The following is a 22,641-nucleotide window of genomic DNA, read 5'->3' as shown; positions in this document are numbered from 1 at the left end:
TTTTGAGGTCCTATCCCTAGTTCATGGTCCGTTACCTTCAGAATCAGTACATCTCAGTTTGTTGACTATTTTGAGGTCCTATCCCTAGTTCATGGTCCGTTACTATCAGAATCAGGACATCTCAGTTTGTTGACTATTTTGAGGTCGTGTCCTTAGTTCATGGTCCATTACTATCAGTATCAGTACATTTCAGTTTGTTGACTATTTTGAGTTCCTATCCCTAGTTCATGGTCCATTGCTATCAGTATCAGTACATCTCAGATTGTTGACTATTTTGAGTTCCTATTCTTAGTTCATGGTCCATTACTATCAGTATCAGTACATCTCAGTTTGTTGACTATTTTGAGTTCCTATCCCTAGTTCATAGTCCATTACTATCAGAATCAGGACATCTCAGTTTGTTGACTATTTTGAGATCGTGTCCCTAGTTCATGGTCCATTACTACCAGTATCAGTACATCTCAGATTGTTGACTATTTTGAGTTCCCATCCCTTGTTCATGGTCCATTACTATCAGTATCAGTACATCTCAGTTTGTTGACTATTTTGAGGTCCTATCCCTAGTTCATTGTCCATTACTATCAGTATCAGTACATCTCAGATTGTTGACTATTTTGAGTTCCTATCCCTAGTTCATAGTCCATTACTATCAGTATCAGTTCATCTCAGATTGTTGACTATTTTGAGTTCCTATCCCTAGTTCATGGTTCATTACTATCAGTATCAGTACATCTCAGTTTGTTGACTATTTTGAGGTAATGTCCCTAGTTCATGGTCAAGTACTATCAGTATCAGTACATCTCAGTTTGTTGACTATTTTGAGGTCCTGTCCCTAGTTCATGGTCTATTACTATCATTATCAGTACATCTCTGTTTGTTGACTATTTTGAGGTCCTGTCCCTAGTTCATGGTCCATTACTATCAGTATCAGTACATCTCAGTTTGTTGACTATTTTGAGGTACTGTCCCTAGTTCATGGTCCATTACTGTCAGTATCAGTACATCTCAGATTGTTGATTATTTTGAGTTCTGTCCCTACTTCATGGTCACTGAATCCTCTTCAAAATTGAGGCCAGTATTTCATAATTACCCAGTATTACCCAGTAAAACACGGGTTTTCCCAGTAATTCCCACTGGTCTGGGCTATACTCATAACACCCGGGTTTTTGCCAACCCTGACTATTTTGAGGTCCTATCCCTAGTTCATGGTCCGTTACTATCAGAATCAGGACATCTCACTTTGTTGACTATTTTGAGGTCGTGTCCTTAGTTCATGGTCCATTACTATCAGTATCAGTACATCTCAGTTTGTTGACTATTTTGAGTTCCTACCCCTAGTTCATGATCCATTGCTATCAGTATCAGTACATCTCAGATTGTTGACTATTTTGAGTTCCTATTCTTAGTTCATGGTCCATTACTATCAGTATCAGTACATCTCAGTTTGTTGACTATTTTGAGTTCCTATCCCTAGTTCATAGACCATTACTATCAGAATCAGGACATCTCAGTTTGTTGACTATTTTGAGGTCGTGTCCCTAGTTCATGGTCCATTACTACCAGTATCAGTACATCTCAGATTGTTGACTATTTTGAGTTCCCATCCCTTGTTCATGGTCCATTACTATCAGTATCAGTACATCTCAGTTTGTTGACTATTTTGAGGTCCTATCCCTAGTTCATTGTCCATTACTATCAGTATTAGTACATCTCAGATTGTTGACTATTTTGAGTTCCTATCCCTAGTTCATAGTCCATTACTATCAGTATCAGTACATCTCAGATTGTTGACTATTTTGAGTTCCTATCCCTAGTTCATGGTTCATTACTATCAGTATCAGTACATCTCAGTTTGTTGACTATTTTGAGGTAATGTCCCTAGTTCATGGTCAATTACTATCAGTATCAGTACATCTCAGTTTGTTGACTATTTTGAGGTCCTGTCCCTAGTTCATGGTCCATTACTATCATTATCAGTACATCTCTGTTTGTTGACTATTTTGAGGTCCTGTCCCTAGTTCATGGTCCATTACTATTAGTATCAGTACATCTCAGTTTGTTGACTATTTTGAGGTCCTGTCCCTAGTTCATGGTCCATTACTATCAGAATCAGGACATCTCAGTTTGTTGACTATTTTGAGGTCCTGTCCTTAGTTCATGGTCCATTACTATCAGTATCAGTACATCTCAGTTTGTTGACTATTTTGAGGTCCTGTCCCTAGTCTTGGTCCATTACTATCAGAATCAGGACATCTCAGTTTGTTGACTATTTTGAGGTCCTGTCCCTAGTTCATGGTCCATTACTATCAGAATCAGGACATCTCAGTTTGTTGACTATTTTGAGGTCCTGTCCTTAGTTCATGGTCCATTACTATCAGTATCAGTACATCTCAGATTGTTGACTATTTTGAGTTCCTATCCTTAGTTCATGGTCCATTACTATCAGTATCAGTACATCTCAGTTTTGTTGACTTTTTTGAGTTCCTATCCCTAGTTCATAGTCCATTACTATCAGAATCAGGACATCTCAGTTTGTTGACTATTTTGAGGTCGTGTCCCTAGTTCATGGTATATTACTATCAGTATCAGTACATCTCAGTTTGTTGACTATTTTGAGTTCCTATCCCTAGTTCATGGTCCATTACTATCAGTATCAGTACATTTCAGTTTGTTGACTATTTTGAGTTCCTATCCCTAGTTCATGGTCCATTACTATCATTATCAGTACATCTCAGTTTGTTGACTATTTTGAGTTCCTATCCCTAGTTCATGGTTCATTACTATCAGTATCAGTACATCTCAGATTGTTGACTATTTTGAGTTCCTATCCCTAGTTCATGGTCCATTACTATCAGTATCAGTACATCTCAGATTGTTGACTACTGTAAATTCAGAAATATTGCGGGGTTTTAATTTTTGCGAAAAATGCGACAAGTTTATTATCGCAATAATTTAAACTCGCATTTTGAATTTTTTTTATATGAAATGAACAGGATATTTCTAAATATCGCAAAAATTTAAATCGCTTTTTAATCTAAAATGACAAAATCGCAATAATAAATGCACGCAATAATTTCTGAATTTACAGTATTTTGAGTTCCTATCCTTAGTTCATGGTCCATTACTATCAGTATCAGTACATCTCAGTTTGTTGACTATTTTGAGTTCCTATCCCTAGTTCATAGTCCATTACTATCAGAATCAGGACATCTCAGTGTGTTGACTATTTTGAGGTCGTGTCCCTAGTTCATGGTATATTACTATCAGTATCAGTACATCTCAGTTTGTTGACTATTTTGAGTTCCTATCCCTAGTTCATGGTCCATTACTTTCATTATCAGTACATCTCAGTTTGTTGACTATTTTGAGGTCCTGTCTTTAGTTCATGGTCCATTACTATCAGTATCAGTTCATCTTAGATTGTTGACTATTTTGAGGTCCTGTCCCTAGTTCATGGTCCATTACTTACATTATCAGTACATCTCAGTTTGTTGACTATTTTGAGGTCCTGTCTTTAGTTCATGGTCCATTACTATCAGTATCAGTTCATCTTAGATTGTTGACTATTTTGAGTTCCTATCCTTAGTTCATGGTCCATTACTATCAGTATCAGTACATCTCAGTTTGTTGACTATTTTGAGTTCCTATCCCTAGTTCATAGTCCATTACTATCAGAATCAGGACATCTCAGTGTGTTGACTATTTTGAGGTCGTGTCCCTAGTTCATGGTATATTACTATCAGTATCAGTACATCTCAGTTTGTTGACTATTTTGAGTTCCTATCCCTAGTTCATGGTCCATTACTATCATTATCAGTACATCTCAGATTGTTGACTATTTTGAGTTCCTATCCTTAGTTCATGGTCCATTACTATCAGTATCAGTTCATCTTAGATTGTTGACTATTTTGAGGTCCTGTCCCTAGTTCATGGTCCATTGCTAGCAGTATCAGTACATCTCAGATTGTTGACTATTTTGAGTTCCATAATCCCTAGTTCATGGTCCATTGCTATCAGTATCAGTACATCTCAGATTGTTGACTATTTTGAGTTCCTATCCTTAGTTCATGGTCCATTACTATCAGTATCAGTACATCTCAGTTTGTTGACTATTTTGAGTTCCTATCCCTAGTTCATAGTCCATTACTATCAGAATCAGGACATCTCAGTGTGTTGACTATTTTGAGGTCGTGTCCCTAGTTCATGGTATATTACTATCAGTATCAGTACATCTCAGTTTGTTGACTATTTTGAGTTCCTATCCCTAGTTCATGGTCCATTACTATCATTATCAGTACATCTCAGTTTGTTGACTATTTTGAGGTCCTGTCTTTAGTTCATGGTCCATTACTATCAGTATCAGTTCATCTTAGATTGTTGACTATTTTGAGGTCCTGTCCCTAGTTCATGGTCCATTACTATCATTATCAGTACATCTCAGTTTGTTGACTATTTTGAGGTCCTGTCTTTAGTTCATGGTCCATTACTATCAGTATCAGTTCATCTTAGATTGTTGACTATTTTGAGGTCCTGTCCATACTTCATGGTCACTGAATCCTCTTTAAAATTGAGGCCAGTATTTCACAATTACCCAGTATTACCCAGTAAAACACGGGTTTTCCCCAGTAATTCCCACTAGTCTGGGTTTTACTCAGAACACCCGGGTTTTTGCCAACCCTGACTATTTTGAGATCCTGTCTTTAGTTCATGGTCCATTACTATCATTATCAGTACATCTCAGTTTGTTGACTATTTTGAGATCCTGTCCCTAGTTCATGGTCCATTACTATCATTATCAGTACATCTCAGTTTGTTGACTATTTTGAGGTCCTGTCCCTAGTTCATGGTCACTAAATCCTCTTCAAAATTGAGGCCAGTATTTCATAATTACCCAGTATTACCCAGTAAAACACAGGTTTTCCCAGTAATTCCCACTGGTCTGGGCTATACTCATAACACCCGGGTTTTTGCCAACCCTGACTATTTTGAGGTCCTATCCCTAGTTCATGGTCCATTACTATCAGAATCAGGACATCTCAGTTTGTTGACTATTTTGAGGTCGTGTCCTTAATTCATGGTCCATTACTATCAGTATCAGTACATCTCAGTTTGTTGACTATTTTGAGTTCCTATCCCTAGTTCATGGTCCATTACTATCAGTATCAGTACATTTCAGTTTGTTGACTTTTTTGAGGTCCTGTCCCTAGTTCATGGTCCATTGCTATCCGTATCAGTACATCTCAGATTGTTGACTATTTTGAGTTTCCAACCATTAGCTCATGGTCCATTACTATCAGTATCAGTACATCTCAGTTTGTTGACTATTTTGAGTTCCTATCCCTAGTTCATAGTCCATTACTATCAGAATCAGGACATCTCAGTTTGTTGACTATTTTGAGTTCCTGTCCCTAGTTCATGGTCCATTACTACCAGTATCAGTACATCTCAGTTTGTTGACTATTTTGAGGTCCTATCCCTAGTTCATGGTCCATTACTATCAGTATCAGTACATCTCAGATTGTTGACTATTTTGAGTTCCTATCCCTAGTTCATGGTCCATTACTATCAGTTTCAGTACATATCAGATTGTTGACTAATTTGAGGTCCTGTCCCTAGTTTATGGTCCATCACTATCAGTATCAGTACATCTCAGATTGTTGACTATTTTGAGTTCCTATCCCTAGTTCATGGTCCATTGCTATCAGTATCAGTACATCTCAGATTGTTGACTATTTTGAGTTCCTATCCTTAGTTCATGGTCCATTACTATATGTATCAGTACATCTCAGTTTGTTGAATATTTTGAGTTCCTATCCCTAGTTCATAGTCCATTACTATCAGTATCAGTACATCTCAGATTGTTGACTATTTTGAGTTCCTATCCTTAGTTCATGGTCCATTACTATATGTATCAGTACATCTCAGATTGTTGACTAATTTGAGGTCCTGTCCCTAGTTTATGGTCCATCACTATCAGTATCAGTACATCTCAGATTGTTGACTATTTTAAGTTCCTATCCCTAGTTCATGGTCCATTGCTATCAGTATCAGTACATCTCAGATTGTTGACTATTTTGAGTTCCTATCCTTAGTTCATGGTCCATTACTATATGTATCAGTACATCTCAGTTTGTTGACTATTTTGAGTTCCTATCCCTAGTTCATAGTCCATTACTATCAGTATCAGTACATCTCAGTTTGTTGACTATTTTGAGGTCCTATCCCTAGTTCATGGTATATTACTATCAGTATCAGTACAACTCAGTTTGTTGACTATTTTGAGGTCCTGTCCCTAGTTCATAGTCCATTACTATCTTTATCAGTACATCTCAGATTGTTGACTATTTTGAGTTCCTATCCCTAGTTCATGGTCCATTACTATCAGTATTAGTACATCTCAGATTGTTGACTATTTTGAGTTCCTATCCCTAGTTCATGGTCCATTACTATTAGTATCAGTACGTCTCAGTTTGTTGACTTTTTTGAATTCCTATCCCTAGTTCATGGTCCATTACTATCAGAATCAGGACATCTCAGGTTGATGACTATTTTTTGAGGTCGTGTCCCTAGTTCATGGTCCATTATTATCAGTATCAGTACATCTCAGTTTGTTGACTATTTTGAGTTCCTATCCCTAGTTCATGGTCCATTACTATCAGTATCAGTACATCTCAGATTGTTGACTATTTTGAGGTTCTATTCCTAGTTCATGGTCCATTACTATCAATATCAGTACATCTCTGTTTGTTGACTATTTTGAGTTCCTATCCCTAGTTCATGGTCCATTACTATCAGTATCAGTACGTCTCAGATTGTTGACTATTTTGAGTTCCTATCCCTAGTTCATGGTCCATTACTATCAGTATCAGTACATCTCAGATTGTTGACTATTTTGAGGTTCTGTCCCTAGTTCATGGTCCATTACTATCTGTATCAGTACATCTCATTTTGTTGACTATTTTGAGTTCCTATTCTTAGTTCATAGTCCATTACTCTCAGTATCAGTACGTCTCAGATAATTGACTATTTTGAGTTCCTATCTCTAGTTCATGGTCCATTACTATCAGTATTAGTACATCTCAGATTGTTGACTATTTTGAGTTCCTATCCCTAGGTCATGGTCTTTATTAAAGTACATCTCAGTTTGTTGACTATATTGAGTTCCTATCCCTAGTTCATGGTCCATTACTAACAGTATAAGTACATCTCAGATTGTTGACTATTTTGAGGTTCTGTCCCTAGTTCATGGTCCATTACTATCAGTATCAGAACATCTCAGATTGTTGACTATTTTGAGGTTCTGTCTCTAGTTCATTGTCTATTACTATCAGTATCAGTACATCTCAGTTTGTTGACTATTTTGAGTTCCTATCCCTAGTTCATGGTCCATTACTATCAGTATCAGTACATCTCAGATTGTTGACTATTTTGAGGTTCTGTCCCTAGTTCATGGTCCATTACTATCAGTATCAGTACATCTCAGTTTGTTGACTATTTTGAGGTCCTGTCCCTAGTTCATGGTTCAGCAACTTCATATTAATAAGCAATGTTGCTGTCCATCAGATTGTCTCTTCTGAATTTTTTTATGCAAACAGACAAGGCATATCTCTGAGTCAACAGTTTATTTATTATAGATAAGAATATGTGGCTTTGTGCCAATGGGACAACTCTCAATCAAAGTTGCAATGCATGAAAAATAAACAATTATAGTTCAAAGTACGGCCTTCAACACGAAGTCCTGTAAATAATGTTGACATTTACCAACATTGTTTTCCTTATGAATAAAGAATTCAATGAGGCAGTACAGCATATATAATTCTTGAAATTGCTGTATATAGTATGGGATTAGAATTACCAAACATACAGATGCATAAATGCAGAGAATGTCAAAATAGATATGTTATATATGTGTAAATTGCAGAAAGGTATCAAAAGGTTTATTTGTCTTTATTTTCTGTGTGTTTCTTACAGAGTCGTACAAGAACGCACATACTGGAGATAAACGTTATCAATAAGATGTTAGAGGGAGGAGAAGATTTAGTCACACTCACTGGTACTCTACAGAGACACATAAACACGCAGGCTGGTAAAACACGTCATAAATGTGATGTTTGTGCCAGAGAATTTAGTGACTTCAAGAAACACATGAGAACACATACTGGCGAAAAACTTCATACATGTGATGTATGTGGTAAAGTGTTTAGTCAGCATGGTAGTTTACAAATTCACATGAGAACACATACTGGAAATAAACCTCATGACTGTGAAGTATGTGGTAAAAGGTTTAGTCAGCTTGGTAATTTACAGAGTCACATGAGAATACATACAGGTGATAAACCTCATGACTGTGATGTATGTGGTAAACGGTTTAGTCGGCTCTTTATATTACAAATTCACATGAGCACACATACAGGTGATAAACCGCATATCTGTGATGTATGTGGTAAACGGTTTAGTCAGCATGGTAGTTTACAAATTCACATGAGAACACATAATGGAAATAAACCTCACGACTGTGAAGTATGTGGTAAACGGTTTAGTGAGCAAGGTACTTTACAGAGACACGCGAGAATACATACAGGTTATAAACCTCATGACTGTGATGTATGTGGGAAAGGTTTTAGTGATCTTAGTAGTTTCAAGAGACATATGAAAACACATACAGGTGATAAACCTCATGACTGTGGTGTATGTGGTAAACGGTTTATTCAGCATAGCAGTTTACAGACACACATGAAAACACATACAGGTGATAAACCTCATGACTGTGGTGTATGTGGTAAACGGTTTATTCAGCATAGCAGTTTACAGACACACATGAAAACACATACAGGTGATAAACATTATGACTGTGGTGTATGTGGTAAACGGTTTAGTAAGCATAGTAGTTTACAGACACACATGAGAACACATACAGGTGATAAACCTTATAACTGTGGTGTATGTGGTAGACGGTTTAGTCAGCTTGGTAGTTTACAAATTCACATGAGAACACATACAGGTGATAAACCTTATGACTGTGATGTTTGTGGGAAAGGGTTCAGACGACGTTGTGATTTACAGAGACACACGAGAACACATACAGGTTATAAACCTCATGAATGTGATGTTTGTGGGAAAGGGTTTAGTGATCTTAGTAATTTCAAGAAACATATGAAAATACATACAGGTAAAACATGTAAACCCAACATTTGAGATGGCAAAGGGTTGAGTCAGTTTAATAGTTTAAAGTGAAGTATGAGCATACATACCATGGAATTTACTTTATGACAGTGGTGTATATGGTCAGCATTGTAAACACATATTGTCATAAGAACATATATATATTCACTCTATGTAGTATTTGTATTTGTATCCATCTGATGAGTTAAGCCTTTTTCTACTGATTTTTATAGTTCGTTCGTTTGTTGAACTGTTGCACCACTGTCCCATGTTAGGGGAGGGTGGGATACCGCTACAATGTTTAACCCCGCCACATTCTGTATGTATGGGTCTGTCCCAGGTCAGGAGCCTGTAATTCAGTGGTTGACGTTTGTTTTTCGTTCATTTTTAGCTCACCTGGCCCAAAGGGCCAAGCGAGCTTAAAATTCTCGATCACTTGGCGTCCGTCGTCGTCTGTTAACTTTTACAAAAATCTTCTCTGAAACTACTGGGCCAAAATCAAGCAAACTTGGCCACAATCATCATTGGGGTATCTAGTTTAAAAAATGTGTTCGATGACCCGGCCCGCTTACCAAGATGGCCGCAATGGCTCAAAATAGAACATAATGGTAAAATGTAGATTTTGGCATATATCTCAAAAACTAAAGCATTTAGAGCAAATCTGACATGGGTAAAATTGTTCATCAGGTCAAGATCTATCTGCCCTGAAATTTTCAGACGTATCAGACAACCCGTTGTTGGGTTGCTGCCCCTGAATTGGTAATTTTAAGGAAATTTTTCAGTTTTTGGTTATTATCTTGAAAATTATTATAGATAGAGGTAAACTGTAAACATAAATAATGTTCAGCAAAGTAATATCTACAAATAAGTCGAAAATGACCAAAATGGTCAATTGACCCCTTAAGGAGTTATTGCCCTTTAAAAACAATTTTTGTCTCGCTTGACGGAGTCAAAAAGTGAGACATAGGTATGCTGTTTCCGGCGTCGGCGGCGACGGCAGCGGCGACGGAGTCAACAATGTATTAGTTTGTGATTAGGTCTAGTTTATGGTGAACCACTAGTGGTTAGTCAAAGATAATTGGTATGCAGTTGTATTAGCATTGGCACATCTCATTACCATGGAGATTATTTGGCCCCGCCCCCTCAGTCATGGTCTATTGACTTTGAAACTTTTGCTTAGTTATCATGTATTAGTTTGTGATTAGGTCAGTTTATGGGGAACCACTAGTGGTAAGTTAATGATAATTTGTATGCAGTTGTATAAGCATTGGCATATCTCATTTCCATGGAGAATATTTGGCCCCGTCCCCTCAGTCATGGTCTATTGACTTTGAAATTTTTGCTTATTTTTCATGTATTAGTTTGTGATTATGTCAGTTTATGGGGAACCGCTAGTGGTAAGTTAATGATAATTGGTATGCAGTTGTATAAGCGTTGGCATATCTCATTTCATGGAGATTATTTGGCCCCGGCCCTCAGTCATGGTCTATTGACTTGAAATTTTTGCTTAGTTTTCATGTATTAGTTTGTGATTAGGTCAGTTTATGGGAAACCACTAGTGGTAGGTTAATGATATTTGGTATGCAGTTGAATAAGCATTGGCATATCTCATAACCATGGAGACTATTTGACCACGCCCCCTCAGTTATGGTTTATTTATTTTGAAATTTTGTTTAGTTTACATGTATTAATTCGTGTTTAGGTCTGTTTAAAGGGAACTACTTATGATAAGTCAATGGTATTTGGTATACACTTGTATTAGCATTGGCACATCTCATTTCCATGGAGTTTGTTTAGCCATGTACTTTCAGTCATGGTTCATTGACTTTGAATATTTGCAAAACTTACATGTTAAAGTGTTGCTATTTTAATTTCAACATTTGCATTATCGAAATTACAAAAAAGCGAGACATATCTCTGTGATAACAGTTTATTTACAAATTTTCGTAAATTTTTGTAATCTTACAAAAATCTTCTTCTCTGAAACTACTGAGACAAAAATAATCAAACTTAGTCACAATCATCACTAGGGTATCTAGTTTAAAAAATGTGTCTGATGATCCCGCCTGCCAACCAACATAGCAGACATGGCTAAAAAGGGAACATAGGGGTAAAATGCAGTTTTTGGCTTATATCTCTGAAACGAAAGCATTTAGAGCAAATTGGACAAAGGAAAAATGTTCATGAGGTGGACATCTATCTGTCCTGAAATTTTCAGATGAATCAAACAACCAGTTGTTGGGTTGCTGTCCCTGAATTGGTAATTTGAAGGAAATTTTGCAGTTTTTGGTTATTACCTTGAATATTATAATAGATATAAATAAACTGTAAACAGCAATAATGTTCAGCAAAGTAAGATCTACAAATAGGTCAACATGACCAAAATGGTCAATTGACCCCATAAGGAGATATTGCCCTTTAAAGTAAAATTTTAACAATTTTTTCAGAAATTTTGTAATCTTTTACAAAAGATTTCTAAAACTAAATCAATATTATAACGGTTGCATTTTTCATGTATCAATTGTACATAAAAATATCAGGTGAACGAAACAGGCTCCTTGGAGACTCTAGTTTGTACATAAGATAGGCCGTTAGTTTTCTCGTTTGAATTGTTTTACATTGTCATTTCGGGGCCTTTTTTAGCTGACTATGCGGTATTGGCTTTGCTCATTGTTGAAGGCCGTACGGTGACCTATGGTTGTTAATTTCTGTGTCATTTGGTCTCTTGTAGAGAGTTGTCTCATTGGCAATCGTTAATGTTGAAAGTGACTTATAGACCCAAAGGGTCGGGTGTTCTAATTATTGTTTTTATATTTCACTGTATTATATTATATTTTGTGAAAAACATGTCACTATGATAAATAATTTACTTACTTACTTTCTTACATACCACGGTACCTCTTCTTTTTTTATAAATGTTATAAACTTCACGACTGTGGTGTATGAGATAAAGGGTTAAGCTAGCTTAGTAATTAAAAAAAAATGTAAGGGTTACGCGGAACACAGTGTCTCGCCTACTTTATGAAGCTAATAATGTTTTAGGATTGTATGTAATGTTAACTGGAAGAAAACTGTGTACATAATTAAGTAACATACGGAACAAGTTGCTTTCTTTAAAAAAAGAAATGCAATCGTAAACCTCAATGCTTGTTTGGCATTAAATATAAGATAATTGTTTAATAAAGATGCATTGATTTACATTATTTTTGTTGTATAAGAATAAGAAACTGACATTGATTGTTAATGTAACTACTGTTCAATGTGAGGTGAGATATTCTTGTTAAAGGAATCATTTTTTTTATCTCCTCTCCCCCGAAAGACAACATGCTAAGTCACCCACTGGATGTTCCATTCTAAGGTGCTGGTTTTTTTTTTTTTAGATAAGAGTTATTTTTCAGACTAAAGTTCAAATGCAAATGTGAAGAAATTCAATCAATTAATCATAATTATTTGTTTTTGTAGCCCGTTTGAAAATAGTTAAAAATTCTAAGCTGCATTCTGTTTTGATAATCCCAAACTAAAACCCTTTTTTATACGACCGCAAAAAAAATTTGCGTTCGTATATTGGTATCATGTTGTCGTCGTCGTCGTCAGCGTCGTCCGAAGACACTTAGTTTCCGGACAATAACTTTAGTTTAAGTTAATGGATCTCTATGAAATTTAAACACAAGGTTTGAAACCACAAAAGGAAGGTTGTGATTGATTTTGGGGTTATGGTCCCAACAGTTTAGGAACAAGGGGCCCAAAAAGGGTCAAAATAAGTATTTTTCTAGTTTCTAGACAATAACTTGGGTGTAAGTGTATGGATCTTTCTGAAATTGTACAACAAGGTTCCATACCAAAAAAGGAAGGTTGGGATTGATTTTGGGGGTTATGGCCCAAACTGTTTAGGAATTAGGGGCCAAAAACAATACTTTTCTCATACTTTATATAAATTGCTTATTTCTTGACCAATTTCAATGGGGTTTTATTCTTGAATTTTTGGGGTTCTTTAATATGCTGAATCTAACCAAGAATTAAGTTTTTGGAATTTAGGCCCCGTTTTTAAATTGGTCCACATGAGGTCCAAAGGGTCCAAAATTAAACTTTGTTTGATTTCTTCAAAAATTGAATTATTGAGGTTCTTTGATATGCCGAATCTAACTGTGTATTTAGATTTTTAATTGTGGGTCCCGTTTTCAAATTGGTCTACATTAAGGTCCAAAGGGTCCAAAATTAAACTTAGTTTGATTTTAACAAAAATTGAATTCTTGGGGTTCATTGATATGATGAATCTAATCATATATTTAGATTTTTTATTATGGTCCCAGTTTTCAAGTTGGTCCAAATTGGGGTCCAAAATTAAACTTTGTTTGATTTCAACAAAAATTGAATATATGGGGTTCGTTGATATGCTAAATCTAACCATGCATTTAGATTTTTGATTTTTGGGCCCCGTTGGCGGGGCATTATCATATTGGTCCACATTGAGGTCAAAAGGGTCCAAAATTAAACTTTGTTTGATTACATAAAAAATCGAAATTATTGGGTTCTTTGATATGCCGAATCTAACTGTGTTTTTAGATTTTTAATTTTTGGTCCCGTTTTCAAATAGGTCTACATTAATTAAGGTCCAAAGGGTCCAAAATTTAACTTCGTTTGATTTTAACAAAAATTCAATTCTTGGGGTTCTTTGATATGCTGAATCTAAACATGTATTTAGATTTTTGATTATGGGCCCAGTTTTCAAGTTGGTCCAAATTGGGGTCCAAAATTTAACTTTGTTTGATTTCAACAAAAATTGAATGTATGGGGTTCTTTGATATGCTAAATCTAACCATGTAATTAGATTTTTTATTTTTGGGCTCTGTTATCAAATTGGTTCTTATTGAGGCCAAAAGGGTCCAAAATTAAACTTTGTTTGATTTCATCAAAAATTGAATTCTTGGGATTCTTTGATATGCTGAATCAATCCATGTATTTAGATTTTGGATATTGGACCATAATAGGTTAAAAAAAAATTCAAGTTCATTAGACCACATTCATTCTGTGTCAGAAACCTATGCTCTGTCAAATATTTAATCATAATCCAAATTCAGAGCTGTATCAAGCTTGAATGTTGTGTCCATATTGGCCCAAATTGTTCAGAGTTCGACCTCTGCGGTCGTATCAAACTGCGCCCTGCGGAGCATTTTATTTTTTTTGAAAACGTATCAAACTAGTTTATATTTATAGATTTATATATATATTAAGAACCTAGGTGGTCGAGTGGTCTAGCGCGTCGGTCACAGTGAAATGCGATTTGGTGCAACGATATATCAGTAGCATCAGTTCGAATCCCGGCGAGGGAAGAACGAAAAATTTGCTAACGCAAATTTACAGATCTAACATTGTTGGGCTTATGTTTAGACGAATTATATATACACAATGTATTTTCAGCCTTGTATCACTATCACTGCTGGTGATCCGATAGATAAAATCTGTCGTCACTGGTTCAGACGTACTTATATATTAATGGTTTATATACATATAACTACTCTACAATGCTAAATCTGCAAATTGCGGTTGCAAATTTTTGTTTTTCCCCGCCGAAATACTTGTAGATAATTACATTTAATGTTTTCTTTTTATACGACCGAAAAAATTTTGCGGTCGAATATTGGTATGACGTTGGCGTCGTCGTCGTCGTTGTCCGAAGACACATTGGTTTTCGCATTCTAACTTTAGTTTAAGTGAATGGATCTCTATGAAATTTGACCATAAGGTTCAATACCACAAAAGGAAGGTTGGGATTGATTTTGGGGGTTATGGTACTAACAGTTAAGGAATTAGGGGCCAAAAATAAGCATGTTTGTAACTTCCAGACATAACTTGTGTGTTAGTGTATAGATCTCTCTGACATTGTACTACAAGGTTCCATATCACAAAGGGAATGCTGGGATTGACTTTGGGGGTAATTGCCTCAAAATTTTAGGAATTAGGGGCAAAAAAGGGGCAAAAAACAAGCATTTTTCTAGTTTCATGACAATAACTTGTGTGTAAGTGTATGGATCTTTATGAAATTGTACTACAAGGTTCCATATCACAAAGGGAAAGCTGGAATTGAGTTTGGGGGTAATTGCCTAAAAAGTGTAGGAATAAGGGGCCAAAAATAAGCATTTTTCTAGTTTCCAGACAATAACTTGTGTTCAAGTGTATGGATCTCTCTGAAATTGTACTGTAAGGTACCATACCATAAAGGGAACGCTGGGATTGATTTTGGGGGTAATTGCCTCAGAATTTTAGGAATTAGGGGCCAAAAAGGGGCAAAAAAACAAGCAATTTTTTAGTTTCAGGACAATAACTTGTGTGTAAGTGTATGGATCTGTATGAAATTGTACTACAAGATTCCATTTTACAAAGGGAAAGCTGGGTTTGAGTTTGGGGGTAATTGCCCTAAACGTTTAGGAATTTGGGGTCAAAAAGGGGCCAAAAAACAAGCATTTTTCTAGTTTCCAGACAATAACTTGTGTTCAAGTGTATGGATCTCTCTGAAATTGTACTGCAAGGTACCATACCACAAAGGGAAGGCTGGGATTGAGTTTGGGGGTGATAAATCATAAGGGGGTTCAAAAAATTTGGGGAGGGGGATTTTTTTTTCCTTTTTTTTTCTTTAAAATTTTCCATTTTAAATTGGTTGTTTCTGATTAATATATAAAAGCAAATAATAATGATATGGTTTGAATAGGAAAATTAATTTTTTTTAAGTTCTTACACCACATTCATTCTGTGTCAGAAACCTATGCTGTGTCAACTATTTAATCACAATACAAATTCAGTGCTGTATCAAGCTTGAATGTTGTGTCCATACTTGCCCGAACTGTTCAGGGTTCGACCTTTGCGGTCGTATCAAGCTGCGCCCAGCGGAGCATTTTATTTTAATATAGGTGTTGTTTTGTTGTTTGGTCATTGGCTATCATATTCACGATATTTTTTATCAATTTATAAATAACATGCACGGGCAACAAACTCAAACCAAGCTTTTGGAGTGAAACAATTTGAAACCGTAACTTTATACTTTTTCAAACGAATCTCACTTTTTTAGCTCACCTGGCCCAAAGGGCCTAGTGAGCTTTTCTCATCACTTGGCGTCCGTCGTCCGTAAACTTTTACAAAAATCTTCTCCTCTGAAACTACTGGGCCAAATTTAACCAAACTTGGCCAATATCATCATTAGGGTATCTAGTTTAAAAAATGTGTCCGGTGACCCGGCCAACTAACCAAGATGGCCGCCATGGCTAAAAATAGAACATAGGGATAAAATGTAGATTTTGGCTTATATCTCTGAAACCAAAGCATTGAGAGCAAATCTGACAAAGGGTAAAAATATTTATTAGCTCAAGATCTATCTGCCCTGAAATTTTCAGATGAATCGGACAACCCGTTGTTAGGTTGCTGCCCCTGAATTAGTAATTTTAAGGAAATTTTGCCTTATTTGGTTATTATCTTGAATATTATTATAGATAGAGATAAACTGTAAACAGCAATAATGTTCAGCAAAGTAAGTTCTACAAATAAGTCAACATGAACTAAATGGTCAGTTGACCCCTTAAGGAGTTATTGCTCTTTTATAGTCAATTTTTAACAATTTTTCGTAAATTTTTGTTCTTTTACAAAAATCTTCTCCTCTGAAACTACTAAGATGAATTTAACTAAAGTTGTAAACAATCATCATTAGGGTATGTAGTTTAAAAATTGTGTTTGATGACCCCGCCCTCAATAGTACATAGGGTAAAATGCAGTTTTTGGATCATATATCTAAACCCAAAGCATTTCTAGCAAATCTTTCAAAAACAAAATTGTTCATTAGGTCAAGATCTATCTGCCCTTAAATTTTCAGACCATTCAGGCAACCCGTTGTTGGGTTGCTGCCCCTGAATTGGTAATTTTTAGAAATTTTTTCAGCTTTTGGTTATTATCTTGAATATTATTATAGATAGAGATAAACTGTAAAGAGCAATAATGTACAGCAAAGTAAGACCTACAAATAAGTCACATGACCAAAATGGTCAATTGACCCCTTAAGGAGTTATTGCCCTTTATAATAAATTTTTAACAATTTTCATAAATTTTGTAAATTTTTTCAAAATAATTTCCACTGAAACTACAGGGCCAAGTTCATTATAGATAGAGATAATTGTAAGCATCAAGAATGTTCAGTAAAGCAAGATCTACAAACACATCACCATCACCAAAACACAATTTTGTCATGAATCCACCTGTGTCCTTTGTTTAATATGCACATAGACCAAGGTGAGCGACACAGGCTCTTTAGAGCCTCTAGTTATTTCTAGCTTGTCCTTTTGTAAATTATCCCAAACAAAAAGAAGCTGTAGCTTTGTTGTTTTTATACGGCTGTGTGATAGAAACTGAGAAGGATCGAAGCAGGAATGAAAAGGCCAATGCAGTATACATGTAGATCATGCTCAGTACGCAATTTAAAAAAAGAGAATTGCAATCGCCTGTGCGTTGAATACGGATATTGATTTTCATTTTAAGAAAAATAATTTGTACTAAGCTTGGCTTTTTATGTGTGTAATTATTTTGCTTATAACATATCGTGCTAATTTTTCGACAAACACGCTCTGGGATTCTGTCAACTAGACCCTCTAACTTGACTTATGAATTCAGATTGCCGCAACTCCTTGTAAATGAATTGACGGAATTCAATTTTGCAACATCTAATAATAATTCAACATTGATTCAACATAGAAAATAAACATTGATTCAATGTTTAATCAATGTTGTGTGTCTGCTGGGCAACTACGTGTTACCGTACAGCCTTCAACAATGAGCAAAACCCATACCGCATAGTCAGCTATTAAATCAAAAGCTCAAACACATCAAACGAATGGACAACTGTCATATTCCTGACTTGGTAAGAAGAGGGACACATCGTTTCATCAACAGATATCTATACAATATGACAAGCTCTAATAGACCACTTTTGAGTTATGTCCTTCACCGGAAAAGTTCGTCAGTTTTGTGCGCCTTTGTGACGTCATTTACCAGATAGCGGGGATCGCCTGTATCCCTGCTCTATTAAATATCATCAAGCATCTTTGTGATCGTCATTATGCAGGATAAACTAGAAATAATATTTGTTTCGTAAGTACTTTATCACAATTCCCTAATAATAGCAGTACTGAATATCAATTATAAGAATTTAATTTGTGCAATATAGCATTATCTTTTTTCAACCAATCGCTCACCGTAGGAACGGAAGTGACGACGCCCCTAAACGCACGAATGATGTTCATTAAAACCAAAAGTTTTTTGACGGAAATGCAACGAACTCGAAAGTTGTCTATTGTAGTGATTCTATTACACTTGTAAACAAAAGTTCAACAAGAACAAGCAAAGATCAGCAGTAAACACCCAATTCCCCCAAATAACGAAATACTATCAGAAATGACATATGACAACCATAAGTGATGTTCCTTATTTGGAACAAGCACATGGATAGCAGCGGGATTAAACTATAGTTTTTTTCTAAATCATAGCTTTCAATATGAATAAGAAGATGTGGTACAAGTTCCAATGAGACAACTCTCCATCCAAGTCAAAATGTATACAAAGTTAACAAGTATAGGTCAAAGTACTGCCTTCAACACGGAGCCTTGGTTCACACGAAACAGCAAAATTTCAAACAGGAAAACCAACGGTATAAACGAGAAACATCTATGAACCATACAACGACAACCACTGAACAACAGGCTTCTGACTTATGGCAGGTGCATAAGAATGTAGCGGGTTTATCAGTCTTTTTTTATCAAGGTAAGTAGATAAACAAATCGTTCATAAAATAACATGCAATCAAACAATCGAACCAGAATGGGAAAACCACTTACCTTGAAATGTTTACTAGATAACAAAAAGCACGATATAGAATATGTTAATAAAAAGAAGGAAAAGATATCTGCCTGCTTTGTAGATTTACGCAGAGCATTTGACACTTTGTGGCATAATGGGTTACGATACAAACTCATAAATAATGGGTTAGGGAAAAATGTTATGAGGTAATTAGTGATATGTATAACTTAACAGAGTCTTCTAATAAAATTGATAATAATCATGATAAAATTTCTAAATCCTTCACATTGGAAAGAGGTGTTAAGCAAGGGCATAGTTTAAGCCCATTTATTTTTAATTGCTTTAATAATGATATACATCAGATTTTTGACAATACTTGTAAACCTTTAGTCCTTCAAAAATCTGAATTGTCCAGTTTATTTTTTGCAGACGATTTGGTAATAATGTCAAGTTCACATATACACCAAATATAGTTGACCTATTGCTAATAATATTAAAAAAACAGACCAAAAAAACAAAAAAATAAAATTGAACCATAAAAAATGAGGTCAAGATCAAATAAAACATACCAGACTGACATGTACATCATACAATATTTTCATACACCAAATATAGTTGACCTATTGAATACAGTATCAACACAAAAGATCAAAACACAAAAACTTAACTTTATAACCACTGAACCATGAAAATAAGGTCAAGGTCAGATGACACCTGCCAGAAGGACATGTATATCTTACAATCATTCAATAAAAATACACCAAATATAGTAGACCTATTGCATACAGTATATAAATGGAGAATGTGTCCCCATGGACACAGATGATGCCCCCGCTTGCATACAACATTATATTGGGACATAACTCAAGAACGATAAAATTGACGCTACCCAAATCTGTACTTGATCTGAGTTTTGTGTGTAATAAGTATTGTGTATAGGTTTCATAATATTTGGTTGGAGCAAACTTAAGTTATAGAACGGAAACTAAAAATTTTGCAATTTTTCGATTTATAAAGGGGCATAACTCGATAATGGTTAAAGTGACACTACCCAAATTCAACTTGATCTGTGTTTTGTGGTAATAAGCATTGTGTATAAGTTTTGCAACATTTCGTTGAGGCAACTTAAGTTAGAGAACGGAAATAAATTTTTTGCATTTTTTTTTTTCATTTATAAAGGAGCATAACTCGAAAAAAGTTAAAGTGACCACACCAAAATTCAAACTTGATCTGTATTTTGTGGAAAAAAGATCGTGTATAAGTTTGATAACACTTGGTTGAAGAAAACTTAAGTTATAGAACGGAAACTAAAAATTTTGCAATTTTTCGATTTATAAAGGGGCATAACTCGATAATGGTTAAAGTGACACTACCCAAATTCAACTTGATCTGTGTTTTGTGGTAATAAGCATTGTGTATAAGTTTTGCAACATTTGGTTGAGGCAACTTAAGTTAGAGAACGGAAATAAATTTTTTGCATTTTTTTTTTCATTTATAAAGGAGCATAACTCGAAAAAAGTTAAAGTGACCACACCAAAATTCAAACTTGATCTGTGTTTTGCGGTAATAAGCATTGTGTATAAGGTTGATAACATTTAGTTGAGGCAAACTCAAGTTAGAGAACGGAAACCAATTTTGGGACGTACGGACAGACGGACAAGGGTAAAACTGTATGCCCCCTCCGCCAAAACAGACCAAAACAAAAAAAAAAACTAACTATAACCACTGAACCATGAAAACTGGGTCAAGGTCAGATTACACCTGCCAGTTGGACATTTACATCTTACAATCATTCCATACACCAAATATACTAGACCTATTGCTTATAGTATCTGAGATATGGACTTAACCACGAAAACTTAACCTTGTTCACTGATCCATAAAATGAGGTCGAGGTCAAGTGAAAACCTTCTAAAATATAAAGCTTTTTTAAGTAGTGAGCTAACGCCGCCACCGCCGCTGCCGGATCACCATCCCTTTGTCGAGCTTTTTGCGACAAAAGTCGCAGGCTCGACAAAAATGAGACCAATGGGGCAATTATTTATCTTGGTACAGTGTATCCAATTTCATTATATACGGACAATAAATTGCCCCTGTATCGTTTCTTTTGTGGACTAGTATATATTAACATCCCATTTTCCCTATTCCTTTTTTTTCCTATTTGTCTCTATTTTTTATATTTTAACAACCCATTATTCTGCATTTTTGTCCATTATTCTCTATTCTGTAAACCCCATCCAGACCCTCATAACAGAGATACATATATTAACTCTAGCTCTTGTGTATTGTCAAACATGATAACTTTTTGGTGCTATCAGGATTTTTAAATAAAAATCACTTGTTCGAGTAACTTTCAGCTAAGAAATCACCTTTTCTAAGTAGCATTTTTTTCAGCTGATCCCTGTCATTTTCACCAATCGAGAACACTTAACTTTTCAATTTCCAAGCAAGAACAGAAGCGCATAAACTCAGCAATAAACGCAGGACCTCGGGAAAATTCGGAGAGCCGTCAACCTTACTTCGGAAGTTGTTAACTTCTAACCGAGACCATCACTTTTTTATTGCATAATCTCAAAGCTTTAACATGCTGTAAAATATTCAAAAATATATTAAAAAGTTTTCAGGAAAAATTCTGGTACTGTTGGGAAAAATTTGATGAATAGGTAAAGCATTTTAAAAATACTCAAATTCACTCCAAAAAACTGTACAAAATGCAAAATTGCTGCAAAAGGAGTACAACAAATGCATTTTAATAAACCTAGATCTGTTCAATCCGGCCTTGTGTATTTTTTTATAATTGCCAGTTTATGTCCCTTTTCTGGGAATGAGGAAACGGTTCTGAAATAAGTGATTAAAACATCCCTTATTTAAGTATTTTCCTATGACTGTATATAATTTGTTCAAGTTTCGAGCAGGTATAAACGCATTGGCGTAGCTTACGTTGAGGCAACGCTGCCTCGGTACAAAATAAAAATCCTTTTTATTAAATCTTTAATACAATTTCCACCATATACAGCAGACTCGCTACTTAACGCTAACATATAAGATAATAAGCGGATTTAGGGGGGCAGGCCCCCCCCCCCCTTTTGTGGGAAAAAATTGGTTGATTATATAGGGAATCACTGAAGCATGACTGGAGCGGGCCCCCTCTTATGAAAATTTCTAGATCCGCCACTGCCTTTGCGAATTCAAGACTTATAGAACATTTCCTTTCCCTAATTGGAAATCCCCCTTGCGGTAGTTTTCAGTAATAGAAATATGTCGGAGTCAAAGAAATGGATAAAATTGAAGCGAACAGATTTATTTAATCCTGCCCCAAGCAAAATCAGTAAAATAGATGATGATCCAGCTCACGAGCATTCTCCAATCGAATATCTTAACCAGTCAGGTAAATTTTTATTTTTGTGTGAGAATAATTTCTTGTACATGAAGGTTGGGTGCGGTTTACAGAAAACAGAAAAATGCTCTGAAATTAATTTAAACTTAAAAGGAATAGATATATTTAAATGGGTGCTAAATATAAAAGAAAGGAAACTATGGGCGAAAAGAATTAAAAAATAAATAATTGAAGACCCCTATTCAAAACCTCATAGTTTTACATATAACCGGTAACGTCTAAAATTGAAACATCGTTGTGTGTTGACATTT

The 22,641-nt window shown here is 35.4% G+C and overlaps 1 protein-coding gene across 2 annotated transcripts in view; it reads left to right on the top strand.

Moving 5' to 3' along the window:
- Positions 1–22,641, top strand: part of LOC127736871 (zinc finger protein 235-like) — a 345,877-nt gene that overhangs the window by 9,412 nt on the left and 313,824 nt on the right. Inside the window, exon 2 of one of the 2 annotated variants that reach the window (XR_007999230.1) lies at positions 7,972–11,947. Coding sequence is in view for 1 of the 2 variants with exons in the window: in XM_052247446.1 (XP_052103406.1) it covers positions 8,017–9,195 (1,179 nt within the window). In the remaining variant the exon portion in view is untranslated. Of the gene's footprint in view, positions 1–7,971; positions 12,488–22,641 lie in introns of those variants that run through there. The other variant, XM_052247446.1, reaches the window with a different exon arrangement.

The sequence above is a fragment of the Mytilus californianus genome, unplaced genomic scaffold (assembly GCF_021869535.1).
Source record: "Mytilus californianus isolate M0D057914Y unplaced genomic scaffold, xbMytCali1.0.p SCAF_39, whole genome shotgun sequence".
Taxonomy (NCBI): domain Eukaryota; kingdom Metazoa; phylum Mollusca; class Bivalvia; order Mytilida; family Mytilidae; genus Mytilus; species Mytilus californianus.
Note: the sequence above shows the minus strand (reverse complement) of the source record. Positions and strands in the feature narration are given on the sequence as shown.